Source organism: Passer domesticus, chromosome 14 (assembly GCF_036417665.1).
Source record: "Passer domesticus isolate bPasDom1 chromosome 14, bPasDom1.hap1, whole genome shotgun sequence".
Classification (NCBI taxonomy): Eukaryota; Metazoa; Chordata; class Aves; order Passeriformes; family Passeridae; genus Passer; species Passer domesticus.
The window spans coordinates 853,170-875,290 of NC_087487.1; the positions used below are offsets into that span (position 1 = coordinate 853,170).

Genomic DNA, 22,121 nt, shown 5'->3' on the forward strand with positions numbered 1-22,121 from the left:
AAATTGACCTGATGAACAAAATTCCTGACTTCTGCTATCTGAAATATCAACTGGAACATTCAAGGTAAGGTTTGAATTTCCTTCAGTAGTGAGATTTTCAGAAGAAAGCCAGACAAAATTAAAAACCATCAAGGAAGATGTCTTGCTTACTATTAGGAATGTACACCAAACTCTGCCTAAAAAACTTTTTTAACCATTATCAATCTATTTTCTTAATATTTCCCTTTAATTTCAATTAAAATAGTGTGTCAAGAACCTGGGCAATAAACTACCAATGGTACCTCACTCTGATGTTTGTTACAATTTAAAAAAAAACCAGAAAGGTAGGGGGTTTTCCCCTACATCTGGTAAGGGTATCTGAAACAAGCCAAATTCTGGACATGTATCACAAATATCAATTTTGAAATGATTGAATCAAGACAGGCTTCAGCTTCTCTGGGGAAAGCCTATGAAAAATGAAAAACCCCAATCAAAAATTCATAGTATCACCTCACGCTAAAATCCTGTGATATCTCATATTCTCTGTGCAGTGAAAAAAATAACATATTTTATTTATTTTCCATGTAGTAAAACCCAAAATTATCTCATGCATCTAGCTGTGCATTATTGAAAACCATAAAAAAATCTCACAGAATTCAAACATAAGTTATAGTGATTTTTGTATAATTGACAGTTTTAAAAGTACATAGAAACTCCATTAAGTGCAACTGTTTAAGTCTTAGATGTAGTCTTCTCCAACATTCTCAGCCTCCTATTTCAATCAACTTTCTTCTCTCTTCTTGCTTACCATGTCACCCTCTACAATTTAGATTCTTAGGGTTGCTCTGCATGTTGTTTCTCCACCATTGTTCCACTCTAATGCTTTAGGCTGTTGTTATTTCTGAAAAATAAAACATGTGACTTCAAATAACAAAAACTTCCTCCTCCTCCACTTCTCTTGTGGAGTCCAGTCATTTAATTTTAAACTGTACTCACTGTTGCAGCCATTGCTGCTTGTAGCTTCAACTAGGTTGGCACCACACTCTGAAGAACTTGTCCGTGGAATGGCAACTTTCCTGACCATAAAATCCAAAAATGGGACAACAGAGAGACAGAAAAATACACAGAGTGAAAAATGTTATCAGGGAAGAGACAAATTAATAGAATGATTTTTCCATTGGAAAAAATGACATAGATCTTCTCCAATTACTTTCTAATTAATACTCATTGCTTTTGAGAAGCATGTGTTTGAGAGAGAAGAACAGAGATCAGAGGGCAGTGCAGCATTTGGAACTACATGGCTTCTCTCCTGAAGGTAATGTTCCTGTTACTCATTTTAAAAATGAGTAAATAGCACAGAATTATTTATCAATTTTCTTAGTGTTTGTAAATTATGTGAAATTTTCCACACTTTGTTGAAGAGAAGCAAGTCTTGTAAATGGAACTGATCATTTGCTGTCTAGTTCCCTTTCTTTTAATAGTAATCAGACATCTGCTCTCTTGAGAAGAGTCATGAGCTATTCTCTGTTCTGTCCAGTTTGTGTCCTGTGGTGATGTAACTCCTCCACAAAGTCTGTTGTCTTGGACAGCTTAAATGGCTTTATTCCTAGACCCTGTTGTTTTGGCTGGCTGAGTTCTTGTTCATCAATATTACACTTACTTTACAGGTCATTTGGCATTTTAGCATGCACTTACATTGAAATATAGAAATTAATTGCAGAATTATTATGGTTTTCCCTAGGGTTTGCTCTATTCCTCTAGCTATATATTTAGGCTTTTAAAGAAAAACTGGCTCATGTGGCATCTCTTCTCATCACCTTTCTTATTCTTCTTCCAGTAACCCTGGCAAAATGTGTTTCTGGAGGAAGAAGACCAGATGGACCTGGTTTGATAGGTGAATTGCTGGAAGCAGAATATGCCATTTGTTCCTCAGTGGCAGTGTAATAGCAGGGATTTTTGTACACTTCCCTGTTTTGCCCATGTCAGAAGGACAGGCTTTATCAGCACTGTTTGTTGGAGAAGGTGGGGGGGTGTTTCAAGATGGAGAGTGGCTAGGTCTGTGTTTGCCCTGCCTCCATGTGCTCTGCAGACTGAAAAAAACAAATCATCAGCTGATAAAAATTTGATGACTCAGTTAAATGTAAAAGGAGAATTATTTCCCACTGTTCACCCAGAGCTTTCATGTGCAGCCCTACTCTTTTATGGATTACTTTCACTGTAAGTTGTTATTTAGTTTTATAAGCAGAGCAATGAAACCTCCACCCTTGTATGTTGAATGGATTTGTTTCTAGGGAGCATGAAATGCACTTGCACATGCTTGGTCCTCAAATCTGCCCCAAATAGTCTGAGAGAAAGAAAACTTGGAAAGGAGGGAGGCATGATGATACGGCCAAGAAAATAAAGCACTGAGTTCTATATTCCAAATTATTTGATGTATAATTTTAGGAATTCAGTTTCCTTGTCCTGAACTTCAATTAGTTTCTCCTCTTCTGCACCCCTCCAGATTACATTACTGTTTATACTAAAACCCCACTAGAACCCTCTGCTGAAAGAGCCATGGAAATGCTCACTGACACAGTAGCAGGAAAAAGGCTTTCTGCTCTCTGATCAAACGTCTTTGTTAACAAAGTGGAGTAGTGGAAAAGCACAGTATGTCTCTTAACATTTTAAACTTAACATATCCTGTCAGGAGGCCAAGTCAAAGATGATGCAAACTCTCAGCTAACCCTTATAAGCCCTAGCTCCACCCTCTTCTAAGACGTAGGTGATAGATGAAGTTTGAGAAAAAAGTTGGGATTAAGGACAGCTCTTAGCAATCATGCTCATTCACTCAGCTGAAAAGATGAGAGTAGATTAAAGTGTCCACTTGAGACTCTTCACATGTTGGTCACTTCAGCCAAGAGATAAGGACTTAGAGATGTAAAGTGTTTCATTTATAGTTGAGTTCTCTTGCAGATGACCATCCTACATCAGCCTCTGAAGTGCAAAGGTAAGACAATTTTAGCCAGTTAGGTTCTTTTATCTGTACTAAAGAAGTTCATAATGGTTTTATGAGATTTCCCAAATTAGTCTGGTGTGTAAGATAGGGATCAAGGACAACTATGTTATAACTCAGTTGTTGCCCTTTTTATTTTGCTAATAAAGAGGCACTACTACTTGTTCTGCCAATTAGGTAAAGCATGAGTAAAGAGAAGTTGATGTTCTAACCGTCTAATAAAAGATTTTTCACAGACCTGTCATTGCTGTCACTCTAAGCTTCTGTACTTGGACCATAAAACTCAATAGATTGTCTCCAGCTTTCCCCTAATTTCACTGTATGTGAAAGAAACGGGATCTTTTAACACATTACTCTCTGAAGACTTTGTTTTCCTTTTCTCAGAGACAGTTTTACTTCTAAAGAAATACTGTCTGTATCTCTATGAGACTTCAATGAATTTTTCTTAAGTTAGTTTAAGCTGCATTTCATTCTAATAAGTTTATAGTAATTTACAAATGTTTTTTAACAAACAACCACTGTGGCATTCCATGTCTAAGCAAAATTAATTTAATTAAAATTGCTAATATGGGGGGTATCCTTTACAACAAGGGATTTTTTTCTACCAACCGTTTTATCAAATGCTCTCTATCTCTTCTAAATACATTCAGCTGTGGGAGAAGCTGGCATTCAGTGGGTTTCCATGACAGCAGCTGAGGTAAAACTAGACCAGCTGTTCCAAAGGTCGCTCATTGAAAGGCACAGATCAGAAAAGTTGATTTGGCAATGTGACCATGGGAGCACAAAGAACAGAATTGCAACAACCTTTAGTTATCATAACCAAGGAGAAATGCAGTATAGGAAGAAAGAGAAGATTCAAGTCTGTGTTGGTAAAGAATTACAGGGGCTATAAGTTGCCTTATAGAGACATAGAGATGCATAAACACATATTATTGGTATATGGCAAAATGAGTTCTTACAAAAAGTGCTGTACTCTAAAAATAAAGAAGGGACACAGGTGCATTGCACAGGTGCAAAATAAAGAGAGCATTGCAAGTGAAGATGGTAAGTTTGTTTGGGTTTGGTATAAGTGTAGTGATATATGTACAGCATCAAACAGTTGCCTCAATCCCCGTAAATCTTTGTGGTTTTATTCCAAGTCCTAATATGTCTAAAATGCTACTAAAACCAGCCCTGCAGCACTTGCTGTCTGTCACTGATGTCTGCCTTTTACTCAAACCCAGATCATCCTGGACAAAATAGTAAGCTCCCTGAGTTGTCCTAAATGCTAGTAAACCTCTATCTAGAAGAATTCTTCAATTTCATTCTTTCCTTTGTTTTCCATTTCAGACTGGGATTTGTAGAAGAATTAGGAGCTAATGTCACCAGCTGCTTCAGTTACAGTTCAGTTGGAACAGTTTCTGATCCCTAAGCACTTTGTTAATTTACCTCTGCTTCTCAATCTTTGGACAACATCAGGTAGACTAATGTTTTAAAATGTTAGCACTAACTCTAGATGGACTGTAAAATCTCAGATAGGGGTATTTTTTAAAAAGCAGCTGTAAGTAAGAGCTTAGAAATGACACTGAGAAAACTTCAAGCCAAGAAGTCAATATTACAAGCAACAAGTTGAGACATCTCCATTCATTATGCTGAATAACCATACAACCTTATGGATAATTCATTACATACTTTTACATTCAAATAATTAGTACATGATTAACAGAAGAAATTTCTACTTGATTGAATAGCTTCAGCCTTATGAATCACTTTTACCTGCAAAGGAAGTAGAATGCTCCAATTACAAGAACTCCTAGAAGAAGAAGGGAAGCCAAGAAAGCTGCAAACAGGTCACCTTTTGTTTGGGATTTGATGCTGGGCAGCAAAACTTCCTCACAACGAGCTCCTGTGTAATTCTCAATACACCTGGGAAACCAAGTTGTATTTGGATTAGATGGCATCTTGTCATCTATGATGAAAAGCACAAAAGGCTTCTTCTGGCTAGAGAACTTGTTATGACTCAATTCAAAGGTTATATTTGCTTCACAGCAAGTTTTTTTACAGAATTTCCTCTCACCTTGTGTTTCTGGAACAAAGGGAATTAGGCATGTTGGGCATCAAGTTTACATTCTGATCCATACTGCTTTTATATATTAAGTTTAATATACTCATCACTGACAGATTTAATTCATTAAGCCTACTTCTTTAGTGTTAACTGTGTCATCCCACTGGTTCTCACACAGGAGTCATGCTTTCTTTTCCCTGTTTCAGGAAACTTTCTGGCTTCCTTTGTTGAAGATGGTAGTGTCAGCAAAAGAGATCAAGGAAATGAGAATTCATTGAGACACAGTACAGCTTAAACTGCAAAAGTAGTTTATGCACTGCAATAATTCATGCCAGAACATGCTACATGCTTGGTGAATAACCCCCTTTTGGAGAGACCTACATAAAAGTCTTCTCTACTATGTTTATTTTATGTGTTGAGCTTCTGTAAATTTCTTCTGAAGAAAGGATTATGGTATATGGTATTTTACCATGCTAAAATGGTATGATATTTAATAAAAAATAAATAAAATTAATGGCTTAGTAATTAATATTCAGCCAAAAATAGGTAGGTTGAAGCTAAACTAATCTTCATTTGTTATGTATTTTGCACTTATTCTGCTAAGTTTTCTTAAGGAATTGATTTCATTACAGAAAATGGGAAGCACTTCTTTCAATATCTAGATTCTGTGTGTATTTTTTATATATGTAAATTTGCTTCTCTCCATTTGTATTACTAAAGATCATGCTCCTTCTTGCTATTTCTGGCACTGAAGTCATAATAATCTGTGACATAAGCAATTTCAGGCTCCAGCTGAGAAAAATGGGCTAAACTCTGCAACATACTTGAAGTTCTCAATTGCCATTGGCAGCTGCAAGGTATAATTTCAGATGAGGGGTAAGAAGGTGGAGAGGGGAGGAACTGCCAAAAAAGAAGAATGTTTAGCATATCTAACTAAGAGCAAAGGATCCCTGTGAGTTTTCTGACATGATGCCTGATATGACTCCCACTACACTTTCTGTAGGTTATCGACCAGTATTTCAGTACTGCTGCCTAAGCCACTGCACAAACACTTACTACCCTTTTATTTTAATTCTTTGTCTTTGGAAACATAATAGAAGATTTAGACACTAAAAAAAGACATCTAATTATCATCATATATTAAAGCTATGCAACTGATCAAACAGACAGCATTTACTAAGGACAATCTGAGGCTTTTCAAAGTCATGATGTTTCACTGCTGGGAGAAGCAAGGGTAGGCAGACTGCTCTGATTGCTTGAGATAATGCTCCAGATATTTATTCTAAGTGTAGTGGCTTTTCAGGGGCCTGTTTCTGAAATACTGTAGAATACTTTAAGAATAGAAGTATAGTTTGAGTGGGGCATTGTTCTCTAGCAAGTGAGAGAGAAATGCTTTGGAGAGCTGAATAGAGTAACAGGGAAAGAAAATGGAATAAGAAATTCATAGGAGTATTCTTGAATAGCAATGAAAACTGGAGAATAATGCAAGGCTAAAATGACACAGGAAGAAAAAAATAGGTTTTGGCATCAAATTAAGGCTCATGGAAAAGTTCTAAAGAATGAGTGTAAAGGGAGTAAGTCAGTAGCCTAAAGAGCAGAATATAGCAGAAGGAAGCCAAGACAGTCATAGCTGCAGAGAGCTGCACTGAGATCAGGTGAAGGGTAAGGGTTACTGAACTGCTGTGATACAGGAGAGTGAGTTGGTGTGAACAGTGCATGGAAGCTGTATTCATGCTCTGCAAAGAACGTGGGAAAAGAATTGGGAATGTGCTGACAGCACAGCAAAAGGGTCACTGAGATCGTAGCACTTCCTACAAAACAGAAAACAGAACCAGATGTCACAAGTCTTTAAGAGAGAAAAGAGCTTGAAGGCCTAAGATGGTAAGGGGAAAACTATAGTGATATGAATCCAAGGTTATAGCAAAAAGGAAGCACATGCCAAACTTAAGACATCCTGCATGCTGAACCTATTAATTCTGCATGGTTGTAACAAAAACAAATTGTAGAAATATGACCAGCTAGTTTGACAGTATCTGTTTAACTGTGAGCAATGCATTAGGGATTACAAAACTACCAATCCACTTTTTCTAGGCTGGCCTGTTGACACACTTGCTGAAAGTGATTCCATGCTATCTAGAAAATGCTGTCATATACCCTAAAAATTATGTAGGTTTTCATAGAAACAGGAAAATTAAGATGAGGTATCTTAGGGTTACATTTGAATTATAAAATTATAGCTAATGTGACCAAGCTGTTCTACAGTTATGGCATTTCTGGAAATTGAGATGTTCAAATATTGGTTTGAACAAGCTTTATGAAGTCACCTTTCCTGATGTACAAATAGGTAAAGGTCTGTGTTAAAGATAGAAGCAACTGATGCTTTAAGACAACCAGGAAAGGTTTCTTCTGCAGGTCCTTTGCTAAAATAGGTGAGAAAGAAACTAAGCAGACTTCAGTAATTAGCAGTGGAATTCTCTCAGAAGACCTGCTTATCCTGCTGTACTAGCAAAGCTCCAATAATTTCAGTGGAGTTTCATATGCAGTGACTGCATGCGAGACACAAACGCAGTCTCTAAGAAGCCTGTGGGCTGTGAACATAACCCAGAAGGATGCTGTCTGTGTGGCATCTCCTAGAGGCACTCAGTGTTGCTGTACACAGCCTAAAAGCCAGTGGCAACTCCCTTTATCTTGTTTGTAAGGGATGCCTAAAAGTAGCACACAAGTTAAGAGCAGTTGTTGGCATGGCAGGCACTGGTGCACCTGCTCTTGAATGAGCTGGGGCAAAACCCAGAGGAGCCTGGTGCAGGCTGCAGTGAGGAGGAGTTGCACTCACTGAGTTTGTGTTCCCTGGCCAGTGCTGCTGTTGCCTGCTGTTAACCTGCTGCTGCTGGACATGCCCCGTGCTGCCTTGAAATGGCCCTGCTGTGCAGCATTCCAGAGCTGATTTTTAAAATGGAATGGGTCTTCCCCCCTCTAAGAAAACTGAAATTCTAATTCAGAGTTGAAAGACAGCAGACTTCAATGTTTGAGGGAACTCTGTGACTAAAACTTCCCACTTTCAGCTGGCATCCAGATTTCTGCTCTCCTGGATGGCTGCACACATGTGCACACACACACCCCTCTTGTCAGATGAGATGAGCCAGCCTTAACTGTTGTATACAAATGTCCTATAGGAGCTCCAGACAAAACACCAGCATATGGAAAGAAATCCACAGAATCTTGCAGCACAGGGTATTAATCACGTCAGCATCAATGCAAGGTGGAAGAAAATACACTGCATTGGATAAGATGTCAGGAGATGGCCAGCAGGTCTGCAATTACATTGATCCTTTACAATCTGATTAGTAAATAAAACATAACAGCCTTGCAGTAACACAGGCATTACTGTTCATTTCAGATGCTGTTTGCTGGACAGTGCAAATGATCCTATGGCACTGGGATTTAGTAAGAGGGTGAAGTTTCTTTCTTTGCCAGACTCTAAGGTAGGCATCATAAGGAAGTATCTGACAGACTGTAAAAGTAGGAAGTAGAATTTGAGTCAAATATGCACACAGATTGTCACTGCTTTGCATTATACTATCAGGGTGTTGACTTGACTTTTCATTTAGACATCAGTCAGGAAAATTTTAAATACTTCTTGGTATAAAAATTATTTCCATGTAAATACAAAGCTCTGAGCAGAAAAAGACGAGAAATTATCTGCTTGTTAATGCAGTTCAGATTACATGGCTGATAACTTCAAAATCAACATAATCTTCAGTCTGTAGCAGAGTCCTAAAAGTTGTCCTAATACATACAATCTAAGAACATCTAGTAAGTATGAAAAAGCATTTAGAGCCAAAGTGAATAAGCAATGGCAAAGTTCATTACTTAACTAAGCAACCTTTTAAAAAGTTTTGCATTTAGAGAAGTTTCAACACTGTTACTCTATATACACAGAGAATAAAATAAAATGCTCCTATTGGAGAGAAGTTGAAAGAATGGGTTATTTTTCTCTAAAAGAATGGCTTATTCTCCCCTCCCTTAGCTAGGTGTTTATATGGGAAGGTTTCCCTGCCTGGCAGTGACATTAATTTGGATTGCTAATAGTTTTCAAATGCGTAAGAGAGTGTTGTGCTTTATATTTTATGTCCCATTAAAAAGAAATCCTAATTACTGACTCTTTTTAGCTACACTTTTGGTGTGTATTCTAACTTTCGGTACTACCTTTCAAAAAGGCCCAAAGCAGAATTGACAAATACTAACTGGACAGTTTGTTTTCAAAAGAGCCTGAGGCACATCAAAGTGTGTTTCTGGAGGCAGAGAAAGAAGAAAAGCCCAGATGACTGGGAAGCCCTTCCCTGGCAACTTGTAGGGTGCATATTCTGAAGGCTGAAAGCACAGCAAGTGTATGATGTGTGGGATGCCTGGAATGGGGAATGAAGGACCCATGGCAGAGAGCCAGGCAAGGAGGGAGGACACAGAAAGTGGTGGAAGGAATTTGCATGGGATTTACTGGATTGCCATAGGAAAGGTGGAGGAGAGATTCCATTAGGATGGAAGCAAAGGAAGGGAAAAAGGAAGAGATCCTTGAAGATACACAGGCATTTCATGGAGGAGACTTGCAAGGTCTGCCTGCATCTCTTGCAGTACTTAGCCCTTGGCAGAGCAGGATCCCTTTCCCAACATGAGAGCATTCACTGTTAATTTCTGTGTGTACTGCCCTCTGAAGCAGAGCTCTGTGTGTGTTGTCTTATTCCATCTGTATTTTGCTTGACATACAGAAAGAATGTTCTCAGAAATCTGCCAAGTGTAAGAAAAAAAAAGAGAGTACCAGAGCTTTCCCTCATAAACCAAAATCTTCACTTGATTCTGCAGTGCATTAATTAGTGTTTGTGGGACAGCTGTGCATCAGGTGCTGAGGCAAACAGCTTTCCACCTTGTGTTTTATGATGCACCTGAGGCAGCTGCTTTTCCATCCTCTGTCCTGCTGCCTGTTTATTTAGTTCATTGGAGTGTTCCTGGGTTTGAAGCTCATCTGGTTTATGGTGACAGGTGTGCCTTTTACTGCTGAGAACATGAACTCCTTGCTGGGAAAGCAGTGAGGGAAGATGGCAGCTGAGCAACCTCATGTTTTATTTAAAATCTGCTAGTGTTGCACATGGGGGGGGGTCAATTAATGTTCAGCAGATATTAAATCTCTGCATTGTATATATCTATTTCTGATTAATAAAAAAACCCTGAAATTCCAAAGATAAACAGTAGGTCTTCACTTTTAGCATGCTACAAAACACATATTTCTAAAGAATGATGCATTTTTCTTAGCCACATGGTGAAATTACTTTCAGTGATGTTGTATAGGGAAATCTGGACTAACTCTGCTGAGCAAACACATTTGTGTGACCAAGTACTATGTCAAGGCAAATGTGTTTTAAGGTATTTTTACAGTTTGCTGGTCTGTTCTTTCTCCATCTCCTCCTTATAATTAACAATCATTCAGCCCTTGACTCTAAAAATGCTTTGAGTTTTCTTTCAGTAAGACATGATCATTTGAGAACACGGGGGAACTTGGGTGGGATTTGGCAGAAACCTTCATCAAAGAAACTGCACAACTGTGTGATGATGCCAGTCATGAAGCTCCAAAGCACCAAATATTTTCTGAATTCTGCTGAATAGTGATGCATTTTTTCTGTTGTTTCTATTCACATCACTGCTGATTACTAAGATATCTGTGTGTAAACAAAACCTTTCTCATCTATAATTAGCCTTCTCTGACTGATTAAGGAACATGCTTGGAATGAGGATGTGCTTAAATAGAATGCTGCTATTTAAGCCCATCTAACTTCATAATCATCCATTAGATACAGAAAAAAATACTTGATAATTTAAATGCAATAAGATTGCCTGAGTATAACAAAAATGCTCTTAAGATGTTATTTTTCTGCTTCAGTAGATTATAAAATCCTATAGTACCTGAATTGAAAATTACTTCATTTGTAGATGTTAAGGTGGAAATTATCTATGCTAACTGGTTTGTGCTCCTGAAGAATAAATTTTTCTGAGAATCTGTTACTTCATATTTATAGTTATTGCATTGAATACATATTCCTTGTTACACAGTCCAGCAGTAGTTGAGAGGGTGCTTTGAAACTGTGTAACTGCTGTTCTTTAATTTAACCATTCATTTTTCATTTATGTACAATAACACAGGATTCCTTCTAGAAAAAAAAGTCCAATGTATTTCAAAATGTTTTACTTTTTTGTGTAGTATTCATTTTATACTGCATAAGCTTGCAAGGTTTAGCACATAGAATAAACATCATACAGCACTTCAGAGCTTTAATCTCACTTCTGGATCTGATTCATTGTGACACTGAACAATGACAGTGATATGCTGTATATATTTTTCAATGAGCATTTACCACAAAATTCCCTCTTTTCTCCCTGCCTAACTAAATGAGTTTACGTGCCTGAGTTGAAGTATTTAGATTGAACTGTCCCAAATAAAAGATAGTAATATTTTAATTAGGCATCTGAGAAAAGATGTTGTTTCCTTCTTCAACTGTTTTATCCAGTTATCAATAGTTATAGCTCAAGACAGAGGAGGGAACAGAAGATGCCACAGAAGAAAAAAGATAATATCCTTATAATAATAGAATATTATTACATTAAGGATATATCCTTAATATAATAATATTAAATAAATAATATTTAATATAGTTATATTAAATATTATATTTAATACAACAACACTATAATATTGTCAAATATTAGATAATATTATCTAGTATTTGTCTGAATGCCTATTTTTTTGTTAAGCAAACGCATTAAATCAGCTATAATTTAGTCTCATGAATGATAACTCAGAATTAGTAAATGCAGGACTGTGAAAAGTAACAGTTTTATTTAGCCTCTTATGTCTTGTTAAACCAGAGAATAAAAAGATAGGGCAGTATTGATGCAGGAAATGTATCCACATGCAAAACCAGGAAGTGCTTCTTTTCCAGTTTGCTACCAGGCTTCAGAAGGAAGAATGGAGTGGTGTAAGAAGTATTTGCTGCCTTGATGTTTCTTTACCAAGTAGTCTTTGACTGTCACTATAAAGCTGCTCTTTGAGTATTTCAGCATGATTCCAAGAAGACAGTAAGTCTTGAATTACATTTTTTTTCCCTCTTAAAAGATTATATTATTTTTTGTGTCTCTGCATTTGTTCAGGTCAGGCCATTTTATATTACAAAAATTTTTGCAACATAATTAATTTGTAAGAAAAACTGTACTTTGCCTTTCTGAATGCCTTTCCCACAGTAATGGGAAAGGCATTCCATATTCCATGAGCCAAAGGGTATTTTGTTCTTTCTGTATTGCAACAAGGAAATATGGCTCTAATTATAGATACCATCCTGAATGCCTACATAACTGAATACTGTTCCATCTGCCAAGCAAGTATACACCAAGTATACACATTTATTTTTCTCATATTGCCATGTCTCTGTAAACTAGGTAACTACTAGGTAATTGGTATTTTCTTTTAGATAATGCTTTAGAAGTGATTCCTTAAAGAAAGAAAATGGAGAAATAGTTTTTAGACAGCTACTGTCCAATACTTAGACACACAAACTTCAGTTTCACTGACCTGCAGAATGGACTGGATACAGTAGGAATCATATAACAAATCCCTCCATTTAGACAAAAAGATCCATAATTGGTGCCACAGAGTTCTTCATGATCTTAAAAATAAGACCAAAAAAAACCACTGAGAAAAACAGACTTCAAACCAAAAACACAAAAATAAACTACTACCCAAATGAAACCAGCCTATGAGCAAAAAAGGTATAGGTCTTGCCTTCCAGGCCAGCAACACAGAGCACTGTTTTGCAGAACAGTTTCATGTAACAATATCCAGAAAAGATCACAAATTTATCACCGTATCAGACATGAAAAAGATAAACTGGAATAAATCAAACTTGCTCTTGCAGTGAGGAATTCTCCATTACTTCCTTTGCATTTGACCACTCACCATAGTGAGTACAGTGATTCACATGATGACCTACACGAAGTCTGCTGTGTCCTGTTCCAGTGGCACAAACTACCTTCAGCTTAACTAGCTCCTGCCATAGAGTCAGTCAGTCAGTCCAGATGCACTCAGCCCCAGGTAAGGACACTGAGACTGCTCTGGGCTGCATTACAGCTGAAATGCAGCACACTGGGACAGCCCTGGCTTTCCCCACCCTGATTCTCAGTGGCCAAACCAGACACAGCCTGCAAGCAGTCACTGATGTACAGGACTGCTGGCTAGAATATCATTTGCACAGATCTCAAAAAGGCTTCTTCCTAACTCAGTAGGCTTCTTAGATGAATTCTTAGTGTGTTAAACATAACTAGGCATTCTGAGAACACCCTGAATGCAGGACAGAAATGTTGGCACTTGTAGCAGCACTTGTCCATTTTGTGCTTAAAAAGCACATCTAACTGTACCACTTCACTCTTCCTGAAAGCAGTCTAAATTTGGAAGTTGGACTGAATATATTTGTGACACATTTAATGCATCAGTAACTCATTTCATATATATGCATCTAATATTTTTATATATTTCTTCCATCTTATGAAACCACAGTATCAAAACAAAAATAGACCAGTCTTCTGACATCACAGGGGTGATAGTCATGTGTTGCCTCACACTTCAGGTGTTCTTGCTGTTATTTTTCCCAGAAGTTCTGAAAACCAGAATTCTGCTGTGTCACTATTTATGTATAGAAGACATGTTCTATACATAACATAGAGTTAAGAGGAACCAAGATTATAGTTTTCTTATTTGTCCTTCAAGAAAAAGAGTTATGGTTCCCCTTTATTCCTGGAGGAAAAAAAAAAGTAAGAAGTGTGGCTGTAAGACATTCTACCCTGGAGAGACCTTCTACAACTTCTTATGTAAAATAAGCCAGGCTTTTCTAAGAGTGGCAGAAATGCTCAGCTACTTCTACCTCTGGGCAACAAAACCACTGTGCAGCCTGCTATCCTCTAGGCCAGCTCTACCAATTCTACTCTCCCTTCTTTCCTTACATTCTTCCCTTTCTATGACAGCATATTGATGCAGAAGTGTGAGTAAAGTCCTTACATTATTTTAAGATGAAGATTGTTATAGCCCAGGGCCCAAGAGGAATTCAGTCTCATGCTCCTGTTACTGGAGTGCCAGCATCCAAATGGTAACTGGACCTTCTTGCCTGTGTGCAGATAAATTAGGAAGCTGGAGGAGGGGAGAAGAAAGGCTGGAAAGATTGTTCATGTTTGACCTTGTTGCACAGAAATGTGTGTTCTGTCCTATCTTGTTAGAAGTTAAATGGAAATTTATTTTAACTCCGAAGCTTTCTGTGCTTGTCTGCTGGCAATTCATTTACTGCAAGTTCACAATTAAAAGACTTTTAAAATTATTTTGTATGGGTAATTGTACAATTGCAATAGGAATAAAATGGGAACGGGAGAAAACAAAGAGGTTTTTAGACAAGAACTACACCTTAGTTGATTTTAGTCTATTCAAACATAACAGTAGACCTCCTGTGAGAGTGTAGTTCAGTTGAATGCTACATCCTTCCTTAAATGAAGAGAGGGCACTGAACACATCAACAGTGGATAGAATATCTATACAATTTTAAGAATCGAGTGAGAAAAACAAAACTCTCAACTTTGACCTGCTCTCAACTCCGTTAAGTGTCTGAGGGAGTTAACTGTTGAAATTCTAGCAGAAGGAGAAGTAAGATGATAGAAGGTAGGTCCCACAGAAAAATCCTTTTGAACAGCTCATGGAAAGGTTTCAAAGAAATTCTCATGAGAATTAATGAGAATTTGTTAGCCTCCTTAAAGTCCTGCCTCGTGGGTTCTATTTCTTCATCTTTATGCAGAAATAGACCTGTCTCACACTGGCATAGGGGCAGAGTACTGAAGAATGCTAAATGCCTCGAGCCATTCTTGCCTTGGAACATTTGGGAGAATGAGCACTGGTAAGGTGTGATCTTTGTATCAAGGACCAGCTCTGCAGCCCAACCAGACATTTCTCTTCTGGCAAAATACCTCAGGCACTTTCTCTTAGGTCTATTAGAGAAAAGTGAGAGAGGTGGAGAGAGAGAACAAAAAGTGCCTAGGAAGCCTTTGAAACCTTTTTGATTGTAATTACAGACAGCTTTTCTACAGGCTATTTCTTTCTAGAGATAGACTTTTCTTCCAATACTAAGGGGAAAATGGTACCTTTAATTTTAGCAGTAATGAGAAACTTGAAGAAACCTCTATGTCCACCTCGATCAGGTACCCCTTTTTCCATCCAGTTGTGCTTTTCTTTAATTCTATTTTGTGTTTTAATACTTTGCTACTGATTAGTAAAACCACCTGAGTAATACAGTATAACGTAGATGTTAGAATTATGAAAGACAATCAAAGAAATGCAGGAAGCTTTAACACTAGGAAAAAATGTTACTAACAAATTGTAATTTGCTACAATACAAAAATAGATATTATTGTACTCCACACTTGTGATATTGCAATGCAGTAGCTTGCTGCAAAATTCAAAGTTAGAGTTCTGTATTTGTAGACAGGAAAGTGTAAAAGCACCAGTTTATCCCTTTAAATCAATAGTCAATGATGCAAAAGAGTATACTGGGAAATCAGAAGGGGTTCAATACAAGCCAAAACCCAATTACATTAGCATTGGTGAATGTGTTATGATTTTTCATGAGGTAAGTCAATACATTATATTAATTTTAAAATGCAAATTATGTGCTTTGAAAGTCAAATGTATACTACAGTCAGACTCCATAATGAAGATAGAAAAGTTTAACAAGTCAAGAGATGATGGACAATTAAAAAAATACAAAAGATTTAGCTTTGAAATTAATGGAACTCTATCAATGTCTGTTGTACATAACACATAAGTACGTATTTTGATACCACCTTCTATGTGAGAGATTTAAGAGAAGTAGGGCATAAAATTATGTCTTAAAAAAGTTGGATTTTGGTGGAAGAAGTGAAGAGGAATAAAATGAGGTTGTTCTTTCTAATGCTAGACTGAATACTTAAAGCTGACTGAGGTAATAGCAGCCTCTAAATACACTTATTCTTAATTATTCTTTTTGAGGACATGCAGGTGTCCTGGTTTCAGCTGGGACAGAGTTAATTTTCTTCCTAGTAGCTGGTACAGTGCTGTGTCCCTAAACTGTCTTGTCTGTTTGTATTTAAACTTTTGTAACCTGACTGTCCTGACTTTAAAAAAATGCAAATGAAGGCTCAATACCATCTTAACCCCAAAGAGGCAGCCAGTCCTGATAATCCACATGTTGACTCAGCTGTCTTGCCTAGTCCAGAGGCTAAAGTACTAGACTGCTAACACAAAAAAGGGAGGGATAGGAGTGGGAAATATTGGTAGAAGGTAAAAGGTGGCCGGTGAATGCTCATTTGTAAGCAGCTTTACACTGCACACTAACCAATCACAAATTGAAATATTAGGACTGATCAAAGCAAACATCTTACAGGATTTGTACCACTGGCTGGTAAACTAAAGAGGGATGGCGTTTCTGCAGAGCAGTTGTGACAGTCCCAGTGTCAGCTACCAAAATCAATGCAACCTCAGTGAATTCTAGTTATATAGATGTATGTATCCAAGTAAAGACTTGGAGGAAGTTACCTGTTCGCATATTATTCCGACAACAATTTTTGTTCTTGGTCAGAGGCAACAGCACCTAAAGATAAACATGTAAATTAAGCATATCAATTTTGAACCTGGTGTCTTTTTCTCCTGAAGAAATAGCTGTTGGAATGCAACTTTCAGCGTTTCTGCTAGGACATCTGTTGCACTCTGACAGTAACGTACTGTTGTATGAAGTTCCATTAATTCACAGTTAATAGCAAACATACGCGTCTGCTGTCAAGTTCAGTGAATCCCTGAAGGCAGAGTAAAACTAAATTCAGACTAAAGCATGTTTAAACAATGAATACTTTTTAAAAACTGCCATGCTTATTCAGAATTGTAATAACTGATGCACTTAGGCAGTCTGATTGATTCTGGCTAGCTAATTAGATTGACACTTGCACCTTGAAAGACAGTGCACACAACTGAACCATTCCTCAGACTGCTAATTAGTCAGGTAAGATCTTGGTGGTAGAATTCTTCCATTCCACAAACAAGAACTTTCTAATTTGTCATTTCTCAGAGTCAATATGGTTTTACTTGAATGTTCCTCATGTCTGGATGTCAAGTGAAATTAGTAATATAAGCTGTGAATTTATCAGAACTTGTACAATGATTTTTTAAATCTACAATAGAAACTCTCTGCCTGGACAGAAACCAATGTTCACTTGACATTACTAAAAGAAACTTATTCTGTAGACACGCCAACTCTATAACCATCTGTCGTAGCTGTATTCTGTTTTCTTGTTAGGTTTAGCCAAGGTTTACTGTACCAAATAGGTTACTGAACAAATCTAACATAATACATCATTTTCTCATGTTTGCTCGTTCTTTCTTCAGAGTGCATGTAAAGTAAATACTTAAGCAAACTATCCTACACTGGAAGAAGATTATTTTCTTTTAACCATTAAATGAGCAAATAAATTATCAGCTTTATGATAAATAGCTGCCTATACTGCAGCTTTAACTAACAGCTGACTTTCTGTAGAGGCCCTTTTCAAAACGTGTAATGCATTTGTACTTACTTTATAAGTAGATGGTTCTGGTTTTCATGGGACCTCACGTGGCTTCTCTAGCTTTTTAACTGTCCTGTCCATAGAAGACAATGTGAACTGGCAGTTCCCTGTGATCCTGGGCTGTTAACAGCAAGGTCCCCACCCAGAGTTGTCCTCTGGACACTTTGCTCTGTGTACAGAAGCAAGAACAATTAACACAGCACGTGGCACGAAGGAACAAATGAACAGGGATCACTTCAGAACGAAAATCTTTTCAAAAGAAAGAAATCATCCTGGAGATTCGTTTTTCTAGCAGTCAAGATCTGGATTCTATATGTGCTGTCAAAAAGGTTTCCAGTTTACACACAGTGCAGTGCAGGTGAGGTTACCACAAAGACAGACACGTGTACAGGGGCCAAGGACAGAACAGGGTAACACCCCCTCATGCTCCCAGGATTACTTGCACATTTTTCTAGAGTTTATTGCTGAATTCAAAATATTCACAAAATGTAGTATATATAAATTGTATCATACATATATTTTACACTGGCATCAAAAATCTGATTTAAATTTGTGTTTTATTGGAGCAAATAGTCTTTGTTCATTTAGTTTCCCTTTTCACAGAAAGCTCCACAAAACTGTAGAATATCCAATAATTCTCATTAAATATAAACACGATGTATAACGTAAATTTCATGCCTAGCTCCTGTACTAGATTTAATTAGGATAAGAATCCTTGAATTGACAAAACAGCTTGAGTTTTGCTACTGCCAAAAGGAGATCTGGCATCTCCTCTCCTTCATCTTACTGTCAGAATGCACCTCAGTATCTCTGGTGCTGCTCCTAGTCTAAGTTTAACTTTTTCAGAAGATACCAAAATCCAATGATCTGGCAGAAAATCCCTTGGGGGAAGCTGACGGTTTTCTACTGCATCAGTGTGTTAAATGGTCATGTTACACAACTCATCAGCTCTTGGGACCAGGACTAATTGTTCCATGTAAGACAAATTGTTTATGAGTGTAGAAAGCAAGGCAGCTTGTGGGACTACTAAATCATTTATTTTCAAACTTTGTTGCCTGTGTATTCAAGGAAATAGGGGGTGTGAAAATACTTCCCTGCCAATGTGAAAGCACAACTTTATTTTTTAAGTTCTGGTAATAAGTATCACAATATGGGTCTAAAGATGGTTTTTAAAGAGGTGCTGCTGACAGCATTCACGGCTTTGACTTTTTTTGTTTTTAAGACTGAAAAGTACATAATTAGGTAATCATGTATTTAGATGTTTTTCTCTGAGGTGTTGCACTCTGAACAGAAGTTCAAGTATGTATCAGTGTTCTAAAAAGAATAAACTGGACTATCTCATTAGATAATAAGAGGATATATTTAAAGAAAAGGAAGCACTACAGCAGAAATTGTTGCTAAATTTGATTGTAACTCATGCCTGTGTGTGCATTGAGTTCATACTAGAAACACAAAGATCATCTGTGCACCTTTCTTGCACTTTCCAAACTGAGTCTTCCTCTACATGCAGATATAGCCTATGCTCACAGAAACTGAAAATCCAATTGTATGAATGCTCAAATGTTTATCTTCCATGTATCTTGGGAGTTTGTGAAATGTTACTTTGTATATCCCCTTAAGAATATTTTAATTTTAAGTTTAAAATATAGCCTGTTTTGCCCTGTGCCAGCTTGTTGAAAAATCTTATCAGTTCTACCTTCCCCCTCATCTTTGTCATCTAAACTGATATTAAGAATAGTAATCCATTGTTTGAAATGCTTATACATGAAAGTTAGGTCACCTGTGTATACTGAGATATATTGGAACTAGTCTTGAACTTGTTAGATTTGTCTTTAAATGAACCTGTGTGCTTTACTCTCCATCAATTTAAATCAGAATCTGTATTGCCTCTTGGTTTTGTGTACTTTTACTGGTTAGCCTGCCTCAGCATCCACAGTACCTGTAAGTCTTAATGAGCACAGGCAGATAAAAAGCAAGCACTGAATAATGATTTGGGCTTTGGTTTATGGATCTTTGCTCTTCAAACATTCTTAAAATTAATCTCTATATAAATGCTCCCCCAAATTAAAGAAGATCGTTTCAGTCACGTGGCTATTTCAAATATACATTGTTTGTACATTTAGATTAAGTTGCACTTTACAGCTGTCTTTGAGAATGGGATTTTACTGCATTACATATTCTTTCTAAAAATCCAAAAAGGTAAAATCTCATTCTGCCTCAATATTGATCTCAAATATTTGGTTATGAAAACAATGAAGAGGAAAATTTTAAAAAATTGCTTATTATGCTGATTAAATATAAATTTCCTTCTGAGATGTCCTTGATACCTGTCAAGCAGTCATAGTCTACACCTCATACTTTCTCCAAGAGCCAGGAACTGTCCTGAAGTCTTGTTAAAAGGAGTCTGTTTTTTCTCACCTAGGTATAACTTCTCTTACCTGCAGTGTCTGAAGCTCATAACTGATCTGAGCACAGAAAATCATCAGGCATCAGAAAAAATCCATCAAACTGCCTGCAACGGATGCCTTGTGAAGGCTGGCCTGGAACAGAGGCTAGATGGAGTGAATTTATAAGGGATTTATTAAAAGACCTCAAGAGATCCACCTTGGGCCATACAAAAGCCCAGCCAGGGCTACAGCCAAGATGAACCAAAATGGACAATTGGTCACGAGGTCTCTCACTTTTATAAGTTCTGGTCCATTTGGATATTGGAGTTAATTGTCCAGTTATGGATTTAAATTATGAAGGCCCATCCTTTTCATTTTTCTCTCTTCAGTCCACGTTGTTTGTGCTCTTGGGCCTGAAATTTGGGTGGTAGTCCTTGGGCCCAGGCTAAGAAAGGAATTATTTTGTCTCCCTACTCTGTGAAGAGAGCTCACCATCCCTTAGTATCAAGATCAGAACTACACACTAAAGCAGTATAAAATCTGAAAAATATAAAAGCTAAAACCTAAGGCATCAAAACAAATGAGGATCTCTATAAGGAAGAACTACAGGTGAGATCTTATAACAAATCTGTATAAGAACAATGTTTCACTCAAATTTATATATTAGAAGTTTCTTTTAGGATGGGATAACCACAATATCAGGAAATTCAGACAAAAGACAGGAAGCTAAAGCAGATGACAAATAGATCACAAATCTCAGTGTGCTTTGGTTGACAGGGCAATTGGTTTGGAAGCAGTTCTTCAAAATTCTTTCCATTGCAGTTTTCTGAAGTGACAACAAATGGCTGAGTCCTCTTATCTTAGAAATCTCTACAGCAAAAATTTAGGTTTACATATTTATTTTTATCCACTAAAGTATGTCTAGGATTAATTATATACTAAAACAGGGGGTAAAGCTGTTGTCATGGTGTTGAAATTGAAATTGGAGACATTACAGTGAATTTCAGGGAAAACTGCATTGCCAAAATTTCCTAAGCAGCTTGCAAACAACTGCAAATTTCCATCTGAAACGCCAGTTCTATTGTGTGAGATATTCATACAGACATTGGCAAAGGTACAAAGTTTCTGTCCAATGTAACTACTGTAGTCATACCACAGATTTTTAATTTTGAGATAGAGATTCCAGTTTCGAGCTTGTGTGTGCTTATGTGAGGGGAATTATTAAACCTTTGCATTCAAAAAAATCACTATCAGTCCTGGAAAACAACCGCCACCACTATTCTATGATTCTGTGGGCCTACTGATTTCTTCTGTGCCACTTTTGCTTCCAAGCTTCATCCCTGAGTCTGGTAAGAAATCAACTGAAATGAATGCAGCTTGAGGTTTGTCTCTGCTGGTTAATTTTTATTCATACCTCAGTGGCAGATGTAGTGTCCCTCATAATGTCAGCTCTCAAATGTCAGTCATCTCAGATCCAGTAATCAGAACTCATGTCATAAGAGTTTAGATATTTAAACTCGTAAGAGTTTAGATATTTACTTTACGTCAGTCATCAGGAATTGAGTGTAATTAGTCTTCGTAATAATGATTTTGATTTTTTAAGATTCATCCAGCAGTAATAGCTGCTTGCTGCTACCAGCAGCTGTTCCAAAACACAGGAGAGATAATTGTCAAAACCTGAATTTCAGTCTCTATTATTTTGTCCATTTAAAGCACCTTAAATTAAAGCACTAAAGAGGTTCTTAACCTTGGGGCGTTTTACTTCATTTTTTTTCTTTTCTTTTTTTTTTTGTGCATTTAATTTTGTATTGAGTTAATTTGTTCTACTCAAACCACGGCTTACCACAGCAAACGGGTATTCTTAACTGCGCTGGTGTGATCTTTCCCAGCCATGCACCGGACAATCTGCTGAACCAAGGCAGTCCCTACTCCGCGCGCTGCGATGCTGCAGCGGCGGCTCGGCGCCGTTACGCAACGCCGGCCTGCGGGCCGTGCCGTGCCGTGCCGGGCCGGGCCGGGCCGGGCGGGGCCGGGGGCGGGGCCGGGGGCTCGT

At 37.5% G+C, this 22,121-nt stretch overlaps 1 protein-coding gene across 2 annotated transcripts; it reads right to left on the bottom strand.

The window, feature by feature from the left end:
- Positions 1 to 642: 642 nt before the first annotated feature.
- NRG4 (neuregulin 4) lies at positions 643 to 22,071 on the bottom strand. Of its 2 annotated transcripts, none has more exons than XM_064389730.1 (7): positions 21,912 to 22,071; positions 17,691 to 17,850; positions 16,663 to 16,717; positions 12,631 to 12,724; positions 4,730 to 4,879; positions 976 to 1,055; positions 643 to 880 (listed from the first exon to the last, which is right to left on the bottom strand). In XM_064389730.1, exons 3-7 carry the CDS (start codon positions 16,670 to 16,672, stop codon positions 864 to 866), a joined length of 351 nt encoding a protein of 116 aa, XP_064245800.1. In that variant the 5' UTR covers positions 16,673 to 16,717; positions 17,691 to 17,850; positions 21,912 to 22,071; the 3' UTR covers positions 643 to 863. The 2 variants fall into 2 exon arrangements, with proteins under 2 accessions (XP_064245800.1, XP_064245799.1); XM_064389729.1 differs by having other exon boundaries at positions 643 to 900.
- Positions 22,072 to 22,121: the final 50 nt, after the last annotated feature.

Excerpts from the sequence above, each read along its gene's own strand:
- NRG4 (XM_064389729.1), bottom strand. Across the intron at positions 4,880-12,630 it reads GTATCCAGTCCATTCTGCAG|GTGTATTGAGAATTACACAG; the intron begins GTCAGTGAAACT and ends TTGGTTTCCCAG. Across the intron at positions 901-975 it reads AAGCAGCAATGGCTGCAACA|TCACATGTTTTATTTTTCAG; the intron begins GTGAGTACAGTT and ends TGTTATTTGAAG.